Source organism: Mastomys coucha, unplaced genomic scaffold, assembly GCF_008632895.1.
Source record: "Mastomys coucha isolate ucsf_1 unplaced genomic scaffold, UCSF_Mcou_1 pScaffold18, whole genome shotgun sequence".
NCBI classification, from domain to species: domain Eukaryota; kingdom Metazoa; phylum Chordata; class Mammalia; order Rodentia; family Muridae; genus Mastomys; species Mastomys coucha.
In genome coordinates, this window is record NW_022196900.1 from 90,691,775 (window position 1) to 90,713,123 (window position 21,349).

Consider the following 21,349-nt stretch of genomic DNA (forward strand, 5'->3'; position numbering starts at 1 on the left):
GCCATTTTATCGGCAGTCTTTAACTCCATTCAGTCAGGCATTGTGGCTCACGCCTGTAAATTTTTTTTTTTTAAAAAAGATTTACTTATTTTATGTGTATGAGTACACTGTAGCTGTACAGATGACTGTGAGCTATATCATGTGTGTGGCTGCTGGGAATTGAATTCAGGACCTCACTCTGCCCTGCTCGCTCCGGCCCGGCTTACTCCTGCCCGGCTTACTCCTGCATAATTCATCGTAGCTGTCTTCAGATGCACCAGAAGAGGGCGTCAGATCTCATTATGGGTGCTTGTGAGCCACCATGTGGTTGCTGGGATCCGAACTCAGGACCTTTGGAAGAGCAGTCAGTGCTCTTCCCCACTGAGCCATCTCACCAGCAACTCTTTTTTTTTTTTTTTTCTCGAGACAGGGTTTCTCTGTATAGCCCTGGCTGTCCTGGAACTCACTCCATAGACCAGGCTGGCCTCGAACTCAGAAATCCGCCTGCCTCTGCCTCCCAAGTGCTGGGATTAAAGGAGTGCGCCACCACCGCAAGGCTGCCTGTAACTTTTTTTTTTTTCTAAGATTTATTTTATGTGTATGAGTACACTGTAGCTATACAGATGACTGTGAGCTATCATGTGTGTGGCTGCTGGGAATTGAATTCAGGACCTTCTGCCGGCCCTACTCGCTCCGGCGTAATTCACTGTAGCTGTCTTCAGATGCACCAGAAGAGGCCGTCTGATCTCATTGTGGGTGGTTGTGAGCCACCATGTGGTTGCTGGGATTTGAACTCAGGACCTGTGGAAGAGCAGTCAGTGCTCTTACCTGCTGAGCCATCTCGCCAGCCCAGCCTGTAACTCTTAACACTTGGGAAATTGAGGCAGTAAGACTGTATTGAGTTCCAGGACAGTCTGGGTTACAGATTCGAACCTTGTCTCGCCTCCTCCTCCCCTCCTGACCCCCCCAAGTTCAAGAAGCAGTCAGGAAGTGTAGTGCACGAATTTAATCTCAGCACTTGGGAAGCAAAAGTTAGGTGGATCTCCGTGAATTCGAGGCCAGCCTGGCATACAGAGTGAGGTCCAAGACAGCCAGGACTACCCAGAGAAACCCTTACTTGAAAAACAAAAACAACAAAACGTCAAGAACGCAAAACCAAACTCCATTCCCCTGAAGGGAGAGTAGTGCAGCAGCTGACCTCTAGTGGTCAGGATTGGTAGTGCAAAGCTGCTGGTCGCCCAAGATCCGGGGTCTGCGTGAGGCTGGCACCCAACACCCAATCCTTCGGTTATCTCCGACTCCTGGCCTCTTTGTTCACGCTTGACTGGGTCTGGGTATCCTGGTGTCTGCTTTCTACGTGGACCAGGGACTTCAGAGTGAGGGCCAGCGTTATGTCTCGTGCACACTCGGCCCGTGTTCCACCACGCTGGCAACCAGCGAATACTCTTGTAGCTATTGCTCAAATATTTACAATGCACCTGCCAGACCAAAGACAGGAGGGCAGAATCCGCCCTCCGGCGCACACAGGCGGGTCCTGGGGTCTGGGTGGTGTGCTCAAGGCCACTAGGCGTGAACCGTGCGAGGACTTCAAGACCACCAAGGACATGAGTGCGGGTCGGACGTGGACCAGGCAGAGATGCTGAGATGCAGAGAACGGCATTTCAGGGAACGGAATCAGCCCGTGCACCGGCTTGTGCGAATTTGTGCCAAATGCAACCCCACCGCAGCTGGGAAAGGTCCCTGCTCCCAGGGATCCCTGTCGTGACTGGACTTTGACCCGTCTCCGTTGTTTCGCTCTTGTCCAGCAGGCAGGTACAGCGCCTCGCCTAGGGCTTCTCTAAACTGCGATACTTTTTGCGTTGCACCGATACCGGGTCCTTGAACAGCACCGGGTCCAGACGCACTCGAGAGGAAACCAGAGGCATGTGGCCGAACCCTGCTGCTAAACGGTTGATGCAGTCCTGATCCGGGGGCTGAGGCTCCGGCATTGGTCGTGGCCCTGCAGAATCCTAAGAGGTGAGAGGGAACCGTGTCCGTGAGGTTTGTTTTTTTCTGAACCCTCATGCTGCTGCTACAAGATTTGGGTTAGAGAGTGAAGAGACTCCGCCCTCTTTTCCTTCCCCATCCTGGGCTTTCCTAGTGTGGACCGGCCACTGGAGTCGCCTCACCTTCGGAGCAGCCTCCGGGTGCTGCCTACCATAAGGCACCTTGATGGGGGGCAGTTTGGTGACGGTGGCTACCAGGAAGTTCATCAGGATGTCAACACAGGAGGGAGTCTCATCCGCTATGGTCCTCAGGGCCTTAGGCAGGGAGTGGGTGAAGAGGGTGTGGTAGTACCTGTAAGATATATGGTAAACCTTGAGGATGGGGGCACGACTCAAGGGACCAGTCGGACGAGGACAGGAAAAGTACGCAGGCAGGATCCATTTCCCTATCTCTGACCCCAGACTCCACCCTAGGTGGGCTAAACGGTTGATGCAGTCCTGATCCGGGGGCTGAGGCTCCGGCATTGGTCGTGGCCCTGCAGAATCCTAAGAGGTGAAAGGGAACCGTGTCCGTGAGGTTTGTAGCTGACTGTGGCAAACACAAAGTCTGATTCAGACCGCTCAAGGCTGGGGAAAGTTCCAAGCCCTGTACCCCATCCTCTAGCTCCTCTCAGGGTGCTCCCATCCTGGGCATGACCCACTCTCCATGTGACCTGTGATTTAGGGAGTGGGCAATGATTCTGTATCCCTCCAGTCCCTCCTTGGGGGTCCTCTTTCTGTGCTCCCAAGTCTGAAGAACTCTGACAGAGCAGGGCGGGGGTGGTGCGAGGTGGTTCCAAAGCCAACAAACATGGCTTCCCAAAGACCAGCGTCAGGGGAACTGTGAATCCCCTGGGCCCACTCTGCACACTTGAGGATTATCCTCTATTCCGAGAGCTCTATGCAGAGCCCCTGGGAAAAAATCTACAAGAAGTTCCATGATACATAGATGAGGTCTAAGCAGATTAAAAACTCGCTTTCCGCTGGGCGGTGGTGGCACACGCCTTTAATCCCAGCACTTGGGAGACAGAAGCAGGTGGATATCTGAGGCCAGCCTGGTCTACAGAGTGAGTTCCCGGACAGCCAGGGCTACACAGAGAAACTCTGTCTCAAAAAAAAAAAAAAAAAGACTCGCTTTCCAGAGGCCCCAAAGGCCAGGCCTGATGGGGAATGGCACTTGTAAGCTCAGCACTTGGGAGACGGAAGCATCAGCTTGGACTACATAGGGAGGTCCTCCCTGTCTCTAAGTCAGGGTTCCATGTTCCCGGGCTGACCTCAAACTCACTACCCAGCTGACTGTGACTGTGTGCATTCTTTATCCTCCTGCCTCCGTGGGACCAGAGCTAGGATTACAGATGTGTGCTATCATGCTCAGTTTTGACATACTCAGTGTTAAGGTTAGAACCCAGGGCTTCGCACGTCCTAGACAAGCGCTCTTACCAAATAAGCTATATCCCCAGCCTAGACCCATGACATCTTGTTTCAAAGAGAGAGAGAGAGAGAGAGAGAGAGGGAGGAGAGAGAGAGAGAGGGAGGAGAGAGAGAGAGAGAGGAGAGAGAGAGGAGAGAGAGAGAGAGAGAGGGAGAGAGGGAGAGGGAGAGGGAGAGGGAGGGAGGGAGAGAGGGAGGGAGAGAGAGAGAGAGAGAGAGAGAGAGAGAGAGAGAGAGAGAGAGAGAGAGAGAGAGAGAGAGAGAGAGAGAGAGAGAACCACAATCAGGGATGACAATCCCACCCACTCCAGGTCAGGACTCTGGCCTTTCTCCCTGTTCCGGGTCAAGGTTTGCACCTGTGGTAGAAGGCAGCCGTGGTCAAGACCACGGAGAATTCATTGGCCATCGAAGTGCTGTAGCCCCAGCCATCCTCGGCTTCATCCCAGAAGTGGCTACCCGTCAGAAAGCCTACCATCCGCTCAGGAAAGCTCTGCCACACCACAAAGGCAAAGTCCACCTGCAGGGGGATTGGGTGAGCTGTGAGGAGGGGTTTCCTGACCAAAATCCTTACACGCGGTGGTAAGGTTGACTAAGGTTGGGGCAGGACTTAGGGCACAGGGGATCAGAGCATTAAGTCCTCTTTTGTTTGTGTGGTTTGGTTTGGTTTTTGGTTGTTGGAGACAGGGTTTCTTTGTGCAGCTCTGGCTGACCTGCAACTAGCTCTGTCGACCAGGCTGGCCTCCAACTCACAGAGATCCACTTGTCCCTGCCTCCCGAGTTCTGGGATTAAAGGCATGCACCATTGTCCAGCCATTATTTGATGTTTTACTAGAAGTTTAAGATGAGTGTTTCTGGGGGGATTTGGAGGGAATTTGCGCAGCTAGGAGCTCTCTGTTATACTTCTATTTGGAGACCACCGCAGCAAGAGGCTGGAACTCAGGGCATGGGAACCCGAGGGGGCTGAAATGCCCTCGGCTTCGTTCACATCACACTAGACATCTCCTGGGCCCTGCCCTCACCTCACTAGTAGAAAGAGTGCTCTGAGCATCAAGGCTGAGGATGGCATTGGTGCTGATGTTGCTGTGTGGGAAGAACCGGTCACTGACCTGTGGTGGGGCAGAGGGAGTTTAGGGTAACTCAGACATGAGAACCATCCCCCCAACACTCCCCACCCCAGTAAGTATGAGCTCTGAAGGAGCCAGGAATACAGAAGCCTGACTACAAACCTAGATGACAGTTTCCCCTTTGGCTCTAAAGGCCCCTCCTAGAATTTCACTCTTATTAACCCCGGATCAATTATTTGAAAGAATCAGACGTGGAGAGATGCAAGTGTCCTGCCTAGACAGATACAGCCAGCACGTGTGCATGCGGTATCTGTGGTGCTGTGGGGCCCAGGTTCCCAGCTCCCACCACCTCCTCGCTCAGTATGCTGCCCTCTCTGGCATTTCTCCATGAGCCTACTTTCTTCCCACCCCTCATCCGAGACATCCACACAGTCTCCAGTCTCCTACATCACAGGAACTCCGCTGCTCTAGAAGTGTATTCCCCAGGGCCGGGGAGGGAAGGGTGCTTGACGCTACTGGAAACATGGACCCCAGGACCCTGCACATAGCAGGCAAATCTGTACTGCAGAGCCCAACTCTAGTGTAAGAGCATCATTTCAATTAGACCCACAGCTAGAACCCATGGCCTGATTCCTTCAGACCCATGCAGAACTCCAGTCTGGCCCGAAACATCATGTGGCTGTCCTCCCTGGTCCCCAGTGGGAGTCCTCCTGCCCGCTTACCTTCCTGTGCCCCCCGATGACTGTTAGGGGCACCGCTGTCTCGGGCCACCTGTCAGGGGGTGGCTTCTCACTGTTCCAGAGAATCAGGATCTGGGAAGAAAGGGGACTTGTTTGAAGTCTGAGATCAGGTTAGTACGGGAGCTCCCCTTGTCTGAAGTCTGGGATTGGATTAGAAGGGGAGTCCTGGGGGTGCTCCTCCTTAGGGTGGATGGAGCACAGGGAGGAGCTACGTATGCACAGGAGAGGGAGGGAGGGCGGTGGGATCCCTACCCCTTCATCACCACCTTTAGTCTTGCCTCTGGCCTATGGCAAGCAAGAGTCCTAGTGGAGACAGGGGTCTGGTGCATGCCTGTAATTCTAGCGTCTGGGAGGCAGAGGGAAGCAGATCTCTGAGGTCAGGACTAACTAGGATTAAATAATAATACCATCTCAAGAAAAAAAAAATTTTTAGTGTGGTTGCCCTAGACTGGGTTCTGATTTATATATTTACTTTGAGACAGGATCTCTCTGCGTAGCTCTGGCTGTCTTAGAACTCGCCATGTGGTCCTGGCTGGCCTAGAATTCCCAATCTGCCTCCACCTCTGGAGTGTAGTGATTGAAGTAGTGTGTCACTGCACTGAGCTCTGACTTCAGGTGCAGTCCCCACCTGCCCTCTGAGGCCTATATTCTCCTTGTCATTTCCTGCTCTCCTCAGCCCACACCTCGTGGGCACCTTGGCCTAGCAACTTCCTCTGAGAGCCAACCTGGATTCCCCAGGGGCTTTTTGTTGTCATCTTGACTGATTTATTATTTTATGTGTGCCAATGTTTTTGCCTGCATGTCTGTGAGCTACATGCCTGTCCGGTTCCCTCAGAAGTAAGAAGAGGTACTGGATCCCCTGGAACTGGAGTCACTGGTGGTTGTGAGCCATTGTGTGGGTGCTGGGAGCTGAACCTGGGTTCCTTGAGATAACAAGTAATTTTAACCAATAAGCCATTTCTCCAGCCCCATTGTTTGTTTGTTTATTGTTTTATTGCTTTTGTGGCTAGATCTCCTTTGGCTGGCTTTATCTCCCTGAGTGGCTGGAGGCTAGCCTGCCTCCAACTCTCCGAATTCCTCCTGCCTCAGCTCAAGGGCTGGAATTACAAACATGAGCGACCATCCCTAGCAACCAGTGTTCTCTGGAAGTAAGATTGGACAGTGTTGGTACTAGGAATCCTGGGGAGGAGTCCTCTCCTGCCTACCCTTTGGTCCTCGGCACTTGAAGCCCCAGGACTGGCCCCAGTGACCACTGAGTGGGAGAACAAATGAATGAATGTATCAACGAATGAATGAATGGATGGATGCTTCTTTCTCCAGTCTCACCAAGAAACACCAACTCTCCAAGGGCTTCACCAATTCTGATGGTGTTTGGAAACCTGGGACTTGAGGTCAGCAAGAATCTTGGGAAAGAGCCCCCCCCCCCCCCCCCCCCCCCCCCCCGCCTTTCCTCAGATGTGCGGTCATCTAAGCCCTTGCTCTGTTCTTTGCATTCACCCTGGATCCCAGAACCCCAGCTGTCAGGGGGGCAGACCTGGGCACAGTGCTGGGAACCTGCCACCTCCTGGATGAGCTTCAGCAGGGACTCTCCAGAGGCCCCCACCCAGATCATGGCGCTGAAACTGCTCTCAGGGCTGGAGCCTGGAGAAAGGAGACACCCGTGTTAGGAGGGAGAAGGTGGAGCCCCTTGGAGAGTGACCTTTGCTAGGGGACCCCCAAAGAACCAGAAGAGATGGAGTTTGAGAGAGAGTGTCTGCAGATGAAGCTGGAGTAAATCTGGGGAGAGCTGATGTTACCTCAAGTTGTCCGACCCCCAGGACATACCCAGTTGCAGATGATAAAAGGGGAAGTCGTGAAGGCTCGTGGAAAAAGTGGGCAGAGCCAGGAGTGCCCCTGGGGGGCTATTCCACATCAGTGAGGGGTGAGCTGATGCACCCCAGACCCGGTCCTGAATGATCTGTGGAAAGAGGAAGGGGCATGCCGGAGGTGTGGCTAGTTTGTGGGGTTCAGACAGTTTGTGTGTGGGACCTGAGGAAGAACAGCCCCTGAGAGGCGGGGCCCGAGAGGCGGGTGTGGGCGGAGAGAACTACCAGCCCTGATAAGAGGCGGGGCCCGAGGAGGGGCGGGGCCCTATGGGCGGAGCCCGAGGAGAGGCGGGGCCTGAGGAGAGGCGGGGCCTGAGGAGGGTGTGGGCGGAGAGAACTATGGGCCTCACACCTCTTCCTTCAGGCTTCTAGAAGAGAGACTTGGACAGAGAGCAGGCCACCGAGGCCAGAAGAGGCGACTTCTGGAGTGGGGATCAGGTGACAGTCCTGGCTTTCCTTCCTTCCCTCATTACCACAGACACAACTGTGGGGCCACACCGTTCTCTCGGGCCCTGCGGGTGAACCTCCCTCACCTCCAGGGTGGTATGGATGACTTTTTCCACTGAGGAGAAGTAAGCGGTCCACAGAAACTGGGTCTGCTGGCGCAGGGCGAGAACCCGCGAAGGGAGCATTTCACGGAGGGCAGCCAGGACCTGGAGGCACAGAGGGAGGGAGGGAGGGAGCGGGCCTGGGGTCCCGGAAGGCTCAGCCCAGAGCTCGGGGACCTGGAAGCTTCTAGTGATGTGCCACTGTGAGGTGGCACATACCCGCAAGTCCTAGCATGGAGGAGGCTGAGACGGGGGACCTTGAGCTCAGGAACAGCCTGGGCTACATAGGGAAGAGAACTTGTTTTAAAAACAAAACAAACAAAGGTAGAGGTGGCTGGGGATGTGGCTCGGTGGACAAAGAGCCAACCCAGCACAGCATGGACAAAGCCCTGGGCTTGATCCCCAGCACCACATAAACTGTCACCATTGACATGTGCCTGGAATTACAGCTTTCAGGAGCTGGAGGCAGGAGGATCAGATGTTCAAGATATTCTGGGCTGCATAGGGAGTTTGAGGTCAGCATGGGCTAATATGAGACCCTATCCAAAACACCAAGGTGAAGAGGGGGCAACAGTAGCTGCTCCCGGCCTCAGTTTCCCCATCTGTGGAATGGGTACATTAAACCATCTCCCTCACATGTGGTTGTAAAGACTCAACTAGAAAATGTCCATTTGGTGCTTAGGCCATGTGGAGACTCTCTGAATGAACGGTTGTAGCACTGTGTGTGTGTGTGTGTGTGTGTGTGTGTGTGTGTGTGTGTGTGTATACACAAACACAAGCATATCCCTGTGTCTGTCTCTTCTTGAGAGTGTCCCAGGCTGGTCTCAAACTTGGCTATGTAGTTGAAAATGACCTTGAATTCCTGATCTCCTGCCTCACATGCCCTAGTGTTGGCGTTGTAGGTGTGACTACCCCAGTTAAAGGATGGCCATTGCTCACTTTCCTGCCTCCTTCCACCCAGCTCCCCAGACTTCTCACCTAGATTCTTCTGGCTTGGGCAACTTTCATTTCATCAGATGGAAGAGACATGGCATCTTATTTATTTATTTATTTATTTATTTATTTCCTATCAGCTGAGCCCAGAAATCTAACTTATCCCATTATACTGATGGAGAAACTGAGGAAGAACTTCAGTGGCTCAGAACTAGCTCTCAGCACCCTCCAGAGGCAGGATGCTGAGAGAGCCCCAGGGAGAGGCAATAGGTATGGAAATGACTACTCTAGAAGGGGGCTGAGATCTTGGGGCTCCCCCCTGACAAGCCCCCCACCGTGAGACGGACTCTGAGCTACCTGCAGCGGGAGTCTCTCATCAGCAATGATGGCTGCCTTGGTCCAGTCGATGACTTCAGAGAAAGGCAGCTCCCAGCGGGGGCTGAGGAGCACAGGGATGCAGCCGGCCTGGGTGACAGAGCAATCATTGGGGAGCCCAGCCCTTGCACACATTCACCACCACCCCAAGCCACCAGCAGACCCCCCCCCCACACACACACGCCGTTAAGGGAAAGGACAGAGAGGAGAGTATGTGGGGGGACAGGGAACCCCCTTCCTATGTGCGTGTGCCCAGCATTTCCTGCTAGCGCAAGGGCAGAGGTACAGAGGCTGGGGTGTACCTGGAGGGCTTGGAGAAAGCAGGAGGTGGCAGATCGGTGGCCGGGAATGAGGCAGAAGGTGGCATTGGGAAGTGTCTCTCCTGGGTAGGTCCTGAGAAGGTACAGCAAGGTCCCTGGACATGGGAGCCTGAGACACCTGACCGTCACCCTGTATGGCAGCTCCAGCGGCCCCTGCTGCCCTACAGTGACATCCTCACAATCACAAGAGGTTGCCCCACTGTGTCCTCAGACACACAGCCATACACTGACAGACATAACCTGGCCTCCCCGCTCCCTGCTCCCTGGATTCAGAAACCCTGCCTGCTAGCTCTGTCTCTGCCCCCGGTGCCCTAGACTTCTCCCTTTTCTTCCCTGTACCTCAGTTCTCTCATCTGAAAAATGGGGGTACCTGGATTCCCTGTCCTTTCTTTCACTTCCACTCTGGCCTAGGCATCCCTCACCTGCAACACCCAACCCTGCGCCCTCACTTGAGTGACCCCCACATCCAGCCCTCCCTCTCACCTGAGTGACCCCCACTCTCAGCTCTCCCCAAATTGGTAGCCTAGCCATGAAAGGCTTCTCTGTATCAAGGTGGGCCGTGCCTCCAGCCTGGAACCGCACAGGAAGCTCCTGCCCGCAGCCCTGGGTTGGAGGACAGGCCTCCTCTGTTCCCCCTGCTCCTCCCCCAGCCCCGGGACTGGAGCAGGTTGTGCCAGAGAATCTGGGAGGGACACCCTCAGAGCCACCTCTCTGGGACTGCCAGTCCAGGGAACCGATGCCTCTCATCCAGCTGGGGAAGAAAGGACCAGAGGGACCCATGGGTGCACACAGTCCTCAGTGAGGAGCATGAAAGAGACGGACCACCCAAGACCCCCCACCCCCAGCTGCTCTCTGCTTGACCTCCAGGAGACAGAGCTGGGTGCATCGGGCGGTGCCTCTGAACAGTTGGGGAACTTGAGTCTCTCAAGGAGAGGGGCTGGGTTGTGGTTAGAACTAACCTGGGCCAATTCCAACCCCAGGTTATTTCTGCCACCCTGAGGGATATGTCCAGGCGAGCATGGGGAACCTCTGGAAGGAACCACAAAACAAACTTCACCCCCACCCTCATCACATCCGATGCTACAGCATTGGCCAGGCAGGCCCAGCTCCCTCCAGTAAGCTGTAAGGAACTAAAAGGCCCTAGCTGAAGACTCCAGAGAACCCACAGAGAGAAACAGGGCTGGCTATACAGATGGCACCCCTTGGCCTTCAGCCCCTCGCCCTTCATCCCCTCTCCCCATATCCTGATGCCCCCTGCCTCACCTACGTGGGGGAAATTCCTTTTGCCTACAGCAGAGACCAGGCTTTTTTTTTTTTTTTTTTGCCTCCATGTCACCTTCTCCGGGAAGCCCTCCTCGATTTCCCAGCCAACCACCAACAGTTCTAAGTGTTTTCCATGTAAGAAGGCCATTCTCACAGCAGCCGTCTGAGATGTAAACCACTGCTGTATCATCGTATCTGACAGGCGAGGGAACAGACGCCCGAGGTCATCCTTAGCCCCAAAGCCTCGCTCTGCTTACCTGTGCACCCCTGATGTACCTGCCTCCTGACTGGACTGAGTTAACTGAGCCCAAGGGTGGAGGGTGCTGGGGGGTTGTGGGAGATGGTGGGCAGAGGTTGAACAAGTGGCTGTGTGGTACTCAGGAGAGAGTGAGAGAGGGAACTTGTGTCCTGACCAGCAAGAAGGTCCAAAGCTGTTCTGCTGTTCAACACCATAGGCCGAGGGTTTCAGAGCCCAGGGTGAAAGTCATGGCTCTGCCCACGGTCACGGGGTTCACCAGGGCCTGGCCATGGCAGAGCCACATGTGATTTCCAGAGGTCCTAGGCACTTTATAGCCTTTGCTGTTATTCCTCCCCTGGGGGGGGATTTTATATTTAAAATGTTAAAAAGTATATTTAACCACTGCGTTGAAATGAAAACAAATACTGTTATATATCAAAATGTTTTCTTCCACCTAAGCATTCAGATGTTTTCTTTTGAAGCTACTTTCCTGTGCTCTCAAATGTCCCTGGGCTCCACATATCATCCAAGAGTTGGGAACAGGGACTTGGAAACTCAGTTTACATTAAAAATGGGAGAGATCGCCAGGAGTGGTGGCGTACACCTCTAATCCTGGCACTCAGGAGGCAGAGGCAGGTGGATCTCTGGGAGTTCAAGGCCAGCCTGATCTATAGAAATTTGATTTGTGGACCCATGTGGAGATGGAATGAGACAACCAACTCCACAACTTTGTCCCCCCACCATACACACACACACACACACACACACACACACACACACATAGACACTAAACTAAACTTTTTAATGGGGCGGGGAGATAGGAATATGGTTCAGCAGGTCAAACACTTGCTGCACAGGAGAGCTTGGTTTGGGGGCTAAAGAGCTGGCTCAGCAGTTAAGGGCACTTCTTGCTCTTGCTAAGGACCCAGGTTTGGTTCCTAGCTCTCACATGGCAGCTCGAATCCACCTGTAACTCCAATTCCAGGGGATCCAACGTCCTCTTCTGATCTCTGAAGATATCTTGCATTCATATGGTACACATAAACACACAAAAGCACACAGACATACACATAAAACAATTAACAGTTTTTGTTTTTCAAGACAGGGTTTCTCTACATAACCCTGGCTGTTCTGGAACTCCCTCTGTAGACCGAGCTGGCCTCAAAACTCAGAGATCCACCTGCCTTGGATTAAAGGTGTGCACTACCACTGCCCAGTTCTAAAAACCATAATTTTTAAGAGCCTAGACTCTGGATTCCCCAGCCCCCAGCTAAACCCATCTCAACATGAGGTATATGGAGATGGGATCTCTTGGGCAAGCTGGCTAGCTAGACTAGCTGAACAGGCAAGCTCTGGATTCAGGTGAGAGACCCTGCCTCCCTGTATAAGGTAAAGAGTGATTGACCGAGGAATTGGCCATCAACTTTGGGTTTCCCCATGAATGTACATACATGTGCACATGTACTCCCCACAAGTGTGGCCACATAAAGGTGAACTAGCATAGTTCACCATAGGCAGGTACAGAAATTTAAAAATGGAGGAGCCAGACATTGTGGCCACACGCCTGAAGTCTCAGTACTTGGGCAGTGGAGGCGGGAAGATCGGGAGTTCAAAGTCATTTTCATGCAGTCTGGGCTATAAGTGACTCTGTCTAGAAAAATCCAGAATAACAAAAAGAAGAGGTATGTAGGGGGTTCACATACCCTGGCCATACAGAGCTCCCCAGAAAAGAAAGACACCCGAGAAGCTGCAACTACTGCTCAAAGGAAAGAAGGAAACCTGGGTTAGCCGAGCCAGGTGGGAGGGGGACTTTTGACTGTGGACCCCTTTGTACCATTGGAATTCTTCATCCTGTGAATGAATCACCTATTCATAAAATAAAGACATTGCGACTTAAGTGGGTGGGCACTTATTCCAATGGAACAGGAACCTATTCAACCAATTTGGAAAAACACTTGCACCACGAAGCCAGAAGTATTGTTTAGACTCCCAACCCCACTACAGCTTCTGTGTGCCTCCTGGATCAGAGAACTGAGGGCCCCTGGCATCCTCCCAACACCCTGTGCCCTGGGATAGGGACTTCTATGGAGGATGCTGGGAGAATCAGCAACAACTGAGGAAGATAGGTACAGTCCCCTAGAAAGCCTCCACCAAGCGGGGCAGTGGTGGCGCATGCCTTTAATCCCAGCACCGGGAGGCAGAGGCAGGCGGATTTCTGAGTTCGAGGCCAGCCTGGTCTATAGAGTGAGTTCCAGGACAGCCAGAGCTATACAGAGAAACCCTGTCTCAAAAAAAAAAAAAAAAAAAAAAAAAAAAGAAAGAAAAGAAAGCTTCCACCAATGCCACCTGCCTGCCAGCCAGAATGTGGGACAGTGGGTGGCTGAGACTGAAGGACCTCTTTCTCTGGCTAGTGCTTGTTTATTCAGGCTATTTTCTGGCGCTGGCCTCCCTCTCACACCCTGTCCCTATGCTGTCTGGCCCAGGCAGAGGCTAAAAGTCTGAGAAAGTGAGGGCAATGAAAGACTACCATGCTGAATACCTTGGAAAGAAAGGCATCATGGGAAATGCTGACCAGAGCGGAAGGGAGGGGCACACACCTGTAACCTCTAGCCCCTCCCCCTACACACACCCAGGAGGCAAAGGCAGCAGAATTACTACAAGCTCCAGGCCAGCCCAGTCTTCCCAGAGTCTTCCACGTGGGCCAAGGAAAAAGAGAAGAAAAGAAAATCCAACAACACCACAAAGTATCGACACATAGTAATCACAAAGTATCAGCACATGATTAATAACCATAGTTAGCCCAAAGAGGGACTTCCTGAGCGTGAATGCACAGCTCAGTGGTACAGAACTTGCCTAGCATGTACATGGCCCTCGGGACAATCCATAGTAACACATACACCCACACATACAAAGATGGCCACCAACAGCAATAGTAAGTTTTTAAGACTACTGTTTCCAGTCACAGGAGCGTTCCTGTCAGGCTCTCTGTCTGAAGAGCTCCAGAAGGGCTGGGGGGGATGACAGGGCAGGCTCCCAGGAGGTCTCCAAGTGACTTCAGTATGGGTAAGGATTCCATTCCCCAGAACCTCAAGTAGAGGCAGAAGTGGATCTTGGCCAGAGGAGAGAGTCCTGGGGAAGCTGAGCTCAGAATAGCCATGTTGGAGAACAGGGAGGGAGACCACAGGAAGACACAGAAAAAGAGAGACACCAGGGGGACTATCAACTCTGAGGATATGGGAAGGCAGCCTTGGGACCCACAGCCTACCCCATGGGGTCTCCATCCCCTTATGTGTAGGCAAGTATTCTCACAGGTAGGAAGTTCTTTAGGCCGTGCCTAAGTCATAGTTCTAAAACCAGAGGCTCTTATTTCCTTGAGAGATTAACCCCCAAAATTAGACCCAAGGGCAGTTTCCAGCTGGGACCAGTCACCAGTCTCCATGGCTCCCCCAAGGCCTGTGACAGGACTGATCCAGACTCTTGCTTAAAACCCAGAAGCCTCTTCGGATAAACAGTTTTGTGTTCACTCTGGCAGGGTGGCCACCGGTAAGTTACTTAACGCAGACCCAGCCTCTTTAAAATACAGACACCTTAGTGGCAGCAGTTACAATTATTTTACTATACATAATAGCTTGTGTGTGTGTGTGTGTGTGTGTGTGTGTGTGTGTGTGTGTAGGACAGGGGTTGAGGGTGGGTGTCTCGTTCAGTCCTGTGAGTGGGTGGGATACCTGTGTGCCTTGGACCATGTGTGGAAGTCAGAGGACAGTTTCCAGGAATCTCTTCTCTTTCTAACTTGTAGGCTCAGGGGATGACAGAACCCTCCAGCCCTCAGGCTTGGTGGCAAGCGCCTTTGCCCACTCAGCCATCTCTCTACCTTCAGGGTCTCTCACTGATCCTGAAACTCACCCACTCAGCTAAGCTGGTTGGCCAAGAGCTCTAGGGATCCTCCTGTCTCTAACTCCTCAATAGTAGACCGTCTCATGGGGTGGTAGTGGGGGTGGGACTTGAACTCATGTCTCTGTTTGTAAGGTAACAAACCTTAAGGACTGATCTACCTCCCACTACCCACACGCCATTGTTTATGGGAGCGCTAATACCTGGCGAGCGGTATACAAATGTCTGTTACATAAAACATTAGAGTAGGAGGGACCAGCATACCAGGCATGGAGGAGGTGGGAGGGGGAGGCAGCCTTGCTATGTTTCAAAGATCCCCAAGGGAGAATTCCAAAAATCTGCCTTTCACACCCTTGGAGACTTATCATTCCGGCTTGGTGGAGATCTGCTCTCTCTCCTATTGTGGCTGAGAGTTTGTCCTGACAGGATGACAATCCTAACCCTTTACTCCATCCTCGGGACCTGCTCCTGTCCCAGCCGCCTCCCACTCAGGAGTTCTCTCCCACTCAGCAGCTCCCCAAGGGTAGAGTTACTCACTGCTGGGGTCCAGGGTCTTGCTCACAGTGCTTGTTCCAGGGGCAGGCTGAAGCGTGGGTACTTGTGATACGCCACCTGCCTCTCTCCTCTGCTACGGCCAGTAAGGTGGCCCCGGGTTGGGGACTGTGCTGCTGCAGCCTGCCAGGAGCCCCACCTTGCAATGGGTGAGCTTCAGGGAGATGCGGGAGCGCTATATCGAAGCCTGGTCGGAAGATGTCGGAGGAAGGGCTGGCCTCAGCTACCATCGCCTGTCCCAGCCTGGTGCAAGGGGCTGGGTAGAGACTGAGCACCAGATGGTTCCGGCCTCCGTTCCAGTTTGGAGGCAGGGGCCCGCATGCTCCTCTGCGGTCCTGGCTGGGGAGAAAGAGGAGAAGGCAAGCCTCTGCTGGACTGAGTGCATGGTAGCGGGAACCTTCCAAGGAGTCCAGGATCCTGCGCTGAGCCTCAGTGGTCGGACCAGCGGGGGAGTGCACGAAGATCTTGAGGACTTTCCCCCTACATCTGGAGGTGTCAAAGCAGGCTCCCCAGGTGCAGCTCCTTCCCCGGGAGACCTGAGGGAGTCGTGCCACGTCTTCTGGGTTCGTCTCAGACTGGGAGAAACTCTGGAGGAAGGCAGCATCCAGCCAGCGGGGCCAGCCTTGGGAGCGCCCTGGAAGAGGACCGGGCGACACTGCCAGGCGAAGAGGGAACACTCTTAAGAGGATGAGGAGGAGCCAGAAGGCTGACAATGCCAGCCAGAAGGTATTTCTTCTCCACAGCATGTGGCCACCCACAGCTAGGGCTAGAAGGAAGTTAGGAATTTCGGTAGCAAGTGGGGAAGGAGGCGACCCCAGGCAGGCAGGAGGAGCTGGAAATCAGCCTTCTGGTCCAGCGCTATCACCATTGAAGGCAGGCTCCCTGCCTAAGTTCGACCAATCATTGGCCACCTGTGGGAATGACCCCTCGTGGGAGGTCCAGGGAGGCTCTGGCTTCCTAAATTTGCCTTTCCACTGTCCGACTGCTTTCTCTGCCTTCCCACAACCCAGCCAGCCTTTGCCCTCTCATCAGGGCCTCTGCCCTGGGCCACTGCTCGGGGCTGATGCAACCCTTGTCCAGACCATAGGACCGTGTCCATCTGCGCTCCGGACTGCACCCCTGACCTTGCCCTTGACCCAGAGGCAGGCTATGGAGAACTGTCTGGGATCATGGGGAGTGGGTATCGGGAGGGGGTGGCCAAGGATGATGTGGAAGGAGGCAGGGCTGGCCTCTCCCACTCTTCTCTCTGCCCCAGAAGCCCTTGAAAAACCCTAGCTACCCCTGAGCTTGGTGGCTGACTTTATGTGGCAGAACTATAAATAGACCTTGTGTCCATGTGGGCCACCAGAGCCAGCTGAAGTTGGAGTCTGAGTGCATCCCATGCCTGCTGCCTGGGGAATGAGAAGGTTCGGAGAGCTGGTTTTCTTTCCTTCGGCTATGGCCCCTAACCCAGGCAGCTGCCCTGCACCCTCCGGCTAGGAGCTGTCACAGGGCAAGGGGCAAGACCTACGCTCCGAATTCCTGCTCCTGCCCCACAAGTCCAGCCGGCAGCTCCAGGTCCCACTCCAGACGGTAACTGGTCGGTTCGGATCGCTTTCGCAGGAGCAGCCTGGCCCCGCCCCCGCCAGCGCTGATTGGCTCCTGCCTAGGAGGCAGGGTCTCCACTTAACCCCTTGCAATCTCTCTTGCTGGGATACCGTTTCGTTTTCGTTTTCGTTTTTTTGAGACGTGGGTGTAGGGGGTGGGTGTTTCCTGTTGCCCCGGTTGGTTTCAGATCCGTCTTGCAACCCAGGACCTTAAGTTTCTGATCAACCTGTCATCACCTCCGAGTGCCCAGCTGTGTGCCATCATGTCTGGCTCTGGAAGATTAATAATGGTCAGGAGGGCACCACACCTCACTGGTGGCCGTGGATTGACAGTTTGTTTCTCTCCAAGGTCTTTACCATTGATCCAAAGTAGACATTTATCTTTTATTATTATTGTTGTTGTTGTTATTAATTTATTTTTAAAATTGATTTTGTGGCCCAGGGCTTTGTGCACACTAGACAAGTATGCTATAGCTGAATTACATCACCAACTCTTTTTTCTTTTTTACTATTGAGAAAAGTGAAGCTCAGAGAGAAGATTGACTCTCTCTAAGGTGACCCAAGTTAGATGTGTCCAGGTGAAGATTTGAACTCAGAGCCTGGCCTAATGGGGCCTCTGCTTGTCCCCCCGGGCCACTGAATGGAGCTGGGCAGTGGCTACTGGCACCTTTAAAATGGACTAACAGCATCCTCTTTGGAGGGTTGTTGCTAAGGTCCTAGAAGAGCCCTTGGTGGACGTGTCCTTCCACAAGGAGGTATTCTTACGCTGACTAGGGAAGTTTGCTGATTTGTGACTTAAACATTCTCACCTCTGATGAGCAGGCTGAGGGCAGGGCACACCCAGGTGCCCAGGAACATCCTCAAAATGGGATCAGGAAGAAACTGGCCTCTCAGTAGTAAGAGGTTTGTTGTTCCGTGATAGACAACTGCTCAGGTAAACCACAGGCTTTCTCACGCAGAAGACAGGTGTGGGCATGCGCGGTTGCCATCCTACCAGGCTTGGAACTGGCAGAAGGTTCCCTTCCTGTAGGAAGCTGGCGTGACTCTCCTGAGTTAGAGCCAGGACCCTCCTCCCATCCACGTTCAGTCATCCGTCATCAAGATCCTTAGCATCCTAACTTGGACCAGGCTCCCAGGGAGGCCATGGTGAGTTCAGAGTGACAGGGTAGGTGACTATGTCCTGAGCACGCTGGAAATGACTATAAAGGAGACACGATTATCATCCCCATTTTACAGAAGAGAAAGTTGAGGCTTAGGGAACTCGAGCAACTTTGTATTCCGTGGCTTAGCCAGGTCCTAAGCCATCTATACATCTCCTTTATTCAGGGCCAGCATTTCTCTATGTAGCCCTGGCTGTCCTAGAACACGCTATGTAAGCCAGGCTGGCCTTGAACTTGCAAAGATCTGCCTGTCTCTGTGTTCAAAGTGCTAGGATTAAAGGTATATGCCACCCTACCCAGCCATTCCTTTTAAAAACATATTTGTTTATTTTTATTTGGTGTGTATAAGTATTTGCCTGTGTGTGTGCGCGCGCACGCGTGCGTACATGCATGTGTGTCTACAGTATGCATGCTTTGTACCTGTGGCGATCAGAAGAGGGCATCAGATTCACTGGAACTGAAGTGACAGATAATTGCGAACTGCCATGTGGGTTCTGGGAACCAAACCGGGATTCACTGCAAACACAAAACAAAAAACAAACAAACAAACAAAAAACGAGCTCTGAGCCATTCTTCCAGCCCACCCTCCATACCTTTAACCACTAAACAGGAAAATGACCGAGTAGGATGGCCTCTCCTCCACTCCTGTTAGAGAGTGTGGATGGGGGCGGGGGACTGGGTGGGGGCGGAGGGACCTTGCAGCACACAGTGGGGCTGCTGAACCCAGGGCCAGAGGAGGCCTCTGAGGAGTGGCCTTGACCTTAGGACAGGAAAGGAAGCAGTGCTGTTTTGGGGCTGTGTTTTGTCAGCACTGAGATGGAACCTCCAGGTTTCCCCAAGCTGGGGAACTGCTCCCCCTCTGAGCTGCCTCCCGGCTACATTTTTGTTTGGTTTGCTCTGGAGGCTGGCCTTGAACTAGCTGTGGAGTCAAGGATGCCTTTGAATGTCTGCTCCCCTTGTCTTGACCTCCTCAGTGCTGTGTGGTTGTAGGCGGGCTCCACCTGGCCTGGGTTTATGTGGTGTTACACCTAACCCAGGGCCTCGTGCACGCTATACCCTACCCACTGAGCCACCCTCCCTATGAGGGAGTGAGAAAAAATGGTCACCTCCTCCCTCATTGCACAGTTATTGAGTGAGCACCATCCCGTGGGCCTGGCGGGCCCTGAGGGGAGCAGGCGGCCCCGAAGGGAGCAGGCAAGCCCTGAGGGGAACAGGTAGCTGATAACGTCTTCACTTCGTGGGAGCTTCTTTCCCAGAAGGAAACAGAAGACAGAAAGGAAAATCTTCCATAGGGTAAGAAAGGGTGCGAAAGGCAGCGTGTCAAGGGGCTTCAGGTAGGCCTCACCACGAAGCTCCCCTCGGAGCTTCTAGGGGAAAATTGCTCCACACACAGGGGCAGCAAGGGTACATATTCAGGAGCAGGGAGTGGACATGGACCTGTGACCTGTTTTCCCAGCGACACACAGACTCCAGGCTCCCTGTCGCGGCGAGTAGGTGGGGTGTGTATCTGTATTGTCTCCCAAGAAAAGATTCGTCACACAAGAGGGATAACCTGTCTGATTGCCACCCTTCCCCCAACCCTGAGCTCATGGCTGGCGCATGCTGGAAGCATGTTTCCTTTGGATTGCAACATACATACACATATACGCACACACACAGCACACACACAAACACACACACACCACATACATACACACTCCCAGTATACACACACACATACACACACACACACCACAAATACAACCAGCACACACACATACAGACACAGAGCATACACACACACTCCTAGCACACATACACATACCACGTATACACACCCAGCATAGACACACACACATTACACACACACTACACATACACACACCCAGCATACATTCACATACACACACCCAGCATACACATACACACACCCAGCATACACACACACACAACATACACACATCACACACACACATACATACACATACACACACCCAGCATACACATACACACACCCAGCATACACACACATCACAGACACACACCACATACATACACACACACAGAGCATACACACACACACATCACACACACACACACATCACACACACACACCACATATATACACACTCCCAGTATATACATACACACACACAACATACACACATCACACATACACACCACATACATACACACATACCCAGCACACACACACACTCACACACACACCCCACATACATACACACACACCCAGCATAAACACACACACACACACACACACACACACACACCCTCTTCACCTTCCTTCCTACAGGGGAGACTCTTAGGCCAGTCGGGCCTGGGCTTGTCTAAACCAATTCCCAAGCTTGCCAGCTGGCTTGGGTGGAGGCAGAGAAGAGGGGTGTCCTCAGAGCATCCTGAAAACAGACTTGGCTGGGCTGGGCCAAGGGCTCCCTGGGCACACTCATCAAAGCCACTAGGAGGCCCTGCCCTGTGGCTGGGTGCCGACTTATGGGATGGAGACCATCATCCTGGGGAGCAGGGAGTGGCCAGGCTGGAAGGTGAGGACGCGAAGAGGCAAAGTGTGCAAGGCCTGGCTTCAGGGGGTAGGAGGTGAGGCCCGTTCTTGTGTGTGTGTTCCTGAGAACTAACCAGTGCTCCAGGATCTCTAAGCACAGTGGTGTTTGCCTCACAGCTGAGGTGGCTCCACCGCCCAGCCTGGGGGACAAGCTTAGGCCACCTGTGTGGAGTTTGCTCTGAGGCGCTCTGGTCTCCCCCGTCCTTTGCTTTTTCTCAGGCTGGGCCCACAACCCTTAGAAAGACTTCTATATCCTTCTGCAAGGAAGGACCCTAAAACAGGCACTGCAGTTGACAGTACAGGCCAAACATTCCCAGTAAGCTGTGCCTTCCTGGGCAGATGACTGTCCCTCTCTGCTGCTCTCTCACCCATATAATGGGGATGCTCAGAACAGCTACTTCCCAAAGTTGGGGGAGATTTCATACCTGCAATAGTCTATAAACCATGCCTGGCAGGCCTCAAACAGATGGCTTCCCAGTGGCTGGGGTTTGGCTCAGTGATAGGGCACTTTTGTCCTTTGCCCAAGGACACAGGGTCAGTCTCTTGGCATGTCCTGTGGCCTGTCATCCCATGTTGGGTTGTTACCACCCTCCCCCACACACTTGGCATAAACTCGGGACTCCAGTGGTTCTCAGCCTTCCTAACACTGCGACCCTTCAATACAGTTCCTCATGTTGTGGTGACCCCAGCCCTAAGATTATTTTTCATAGCTGGGCAGTGGTGACACATGCCTTTGATCCCAGCACTTGGGAGGCAGAGGCAGGCGGATCTCTGAGTTCGAGGCCAGCCTGGTCTACAGAGTGAGTTCCAGGACAGCCAGGGC

General features: G+C 53.2%; 1 protein-coding gene across 1 annotated transcript; it reads right to left on the reverse strand.

The window, feature by feature from the left end:
- Positions 1 to 857: 857 nt before the first annotated feature.
- Positions 858 to 16,813, reverse strand: Extl1 (exostosin like glycosyltransferase 1). The gene is made up of 11 exons (XM_031379011.1): positions 15,209 to 16,813; positions 9,262 to 9,352; positions 8,942 to 9,049; positions 7,637 to 7,756; positions 7,063 to 7,195; positions 6,773 to 6,879; positions 5,221 to 5,310; positions 4,454 to 4,540; positions 3,791 to 3,951; positions 2,148 to 2,316; positions 858 to 1,988 (listed from the first exon to the last, which is right to left on the reverse strand). The coding sequence occupies exons 1-11, from the start codon at positions 15,967 to 15,969 to the stop codon at positions 1,806 to 1,808; spliced, it is 2,010 nt and encodes a 669-aa protein (XP_031234871.1). The 5' UTR covers positions 15,970 to 16,813; the 3' UTR covers positions 858 to 1,805.
- Positions 16,814 to 21,349: the final 4,536 nt, after the last annotated feature.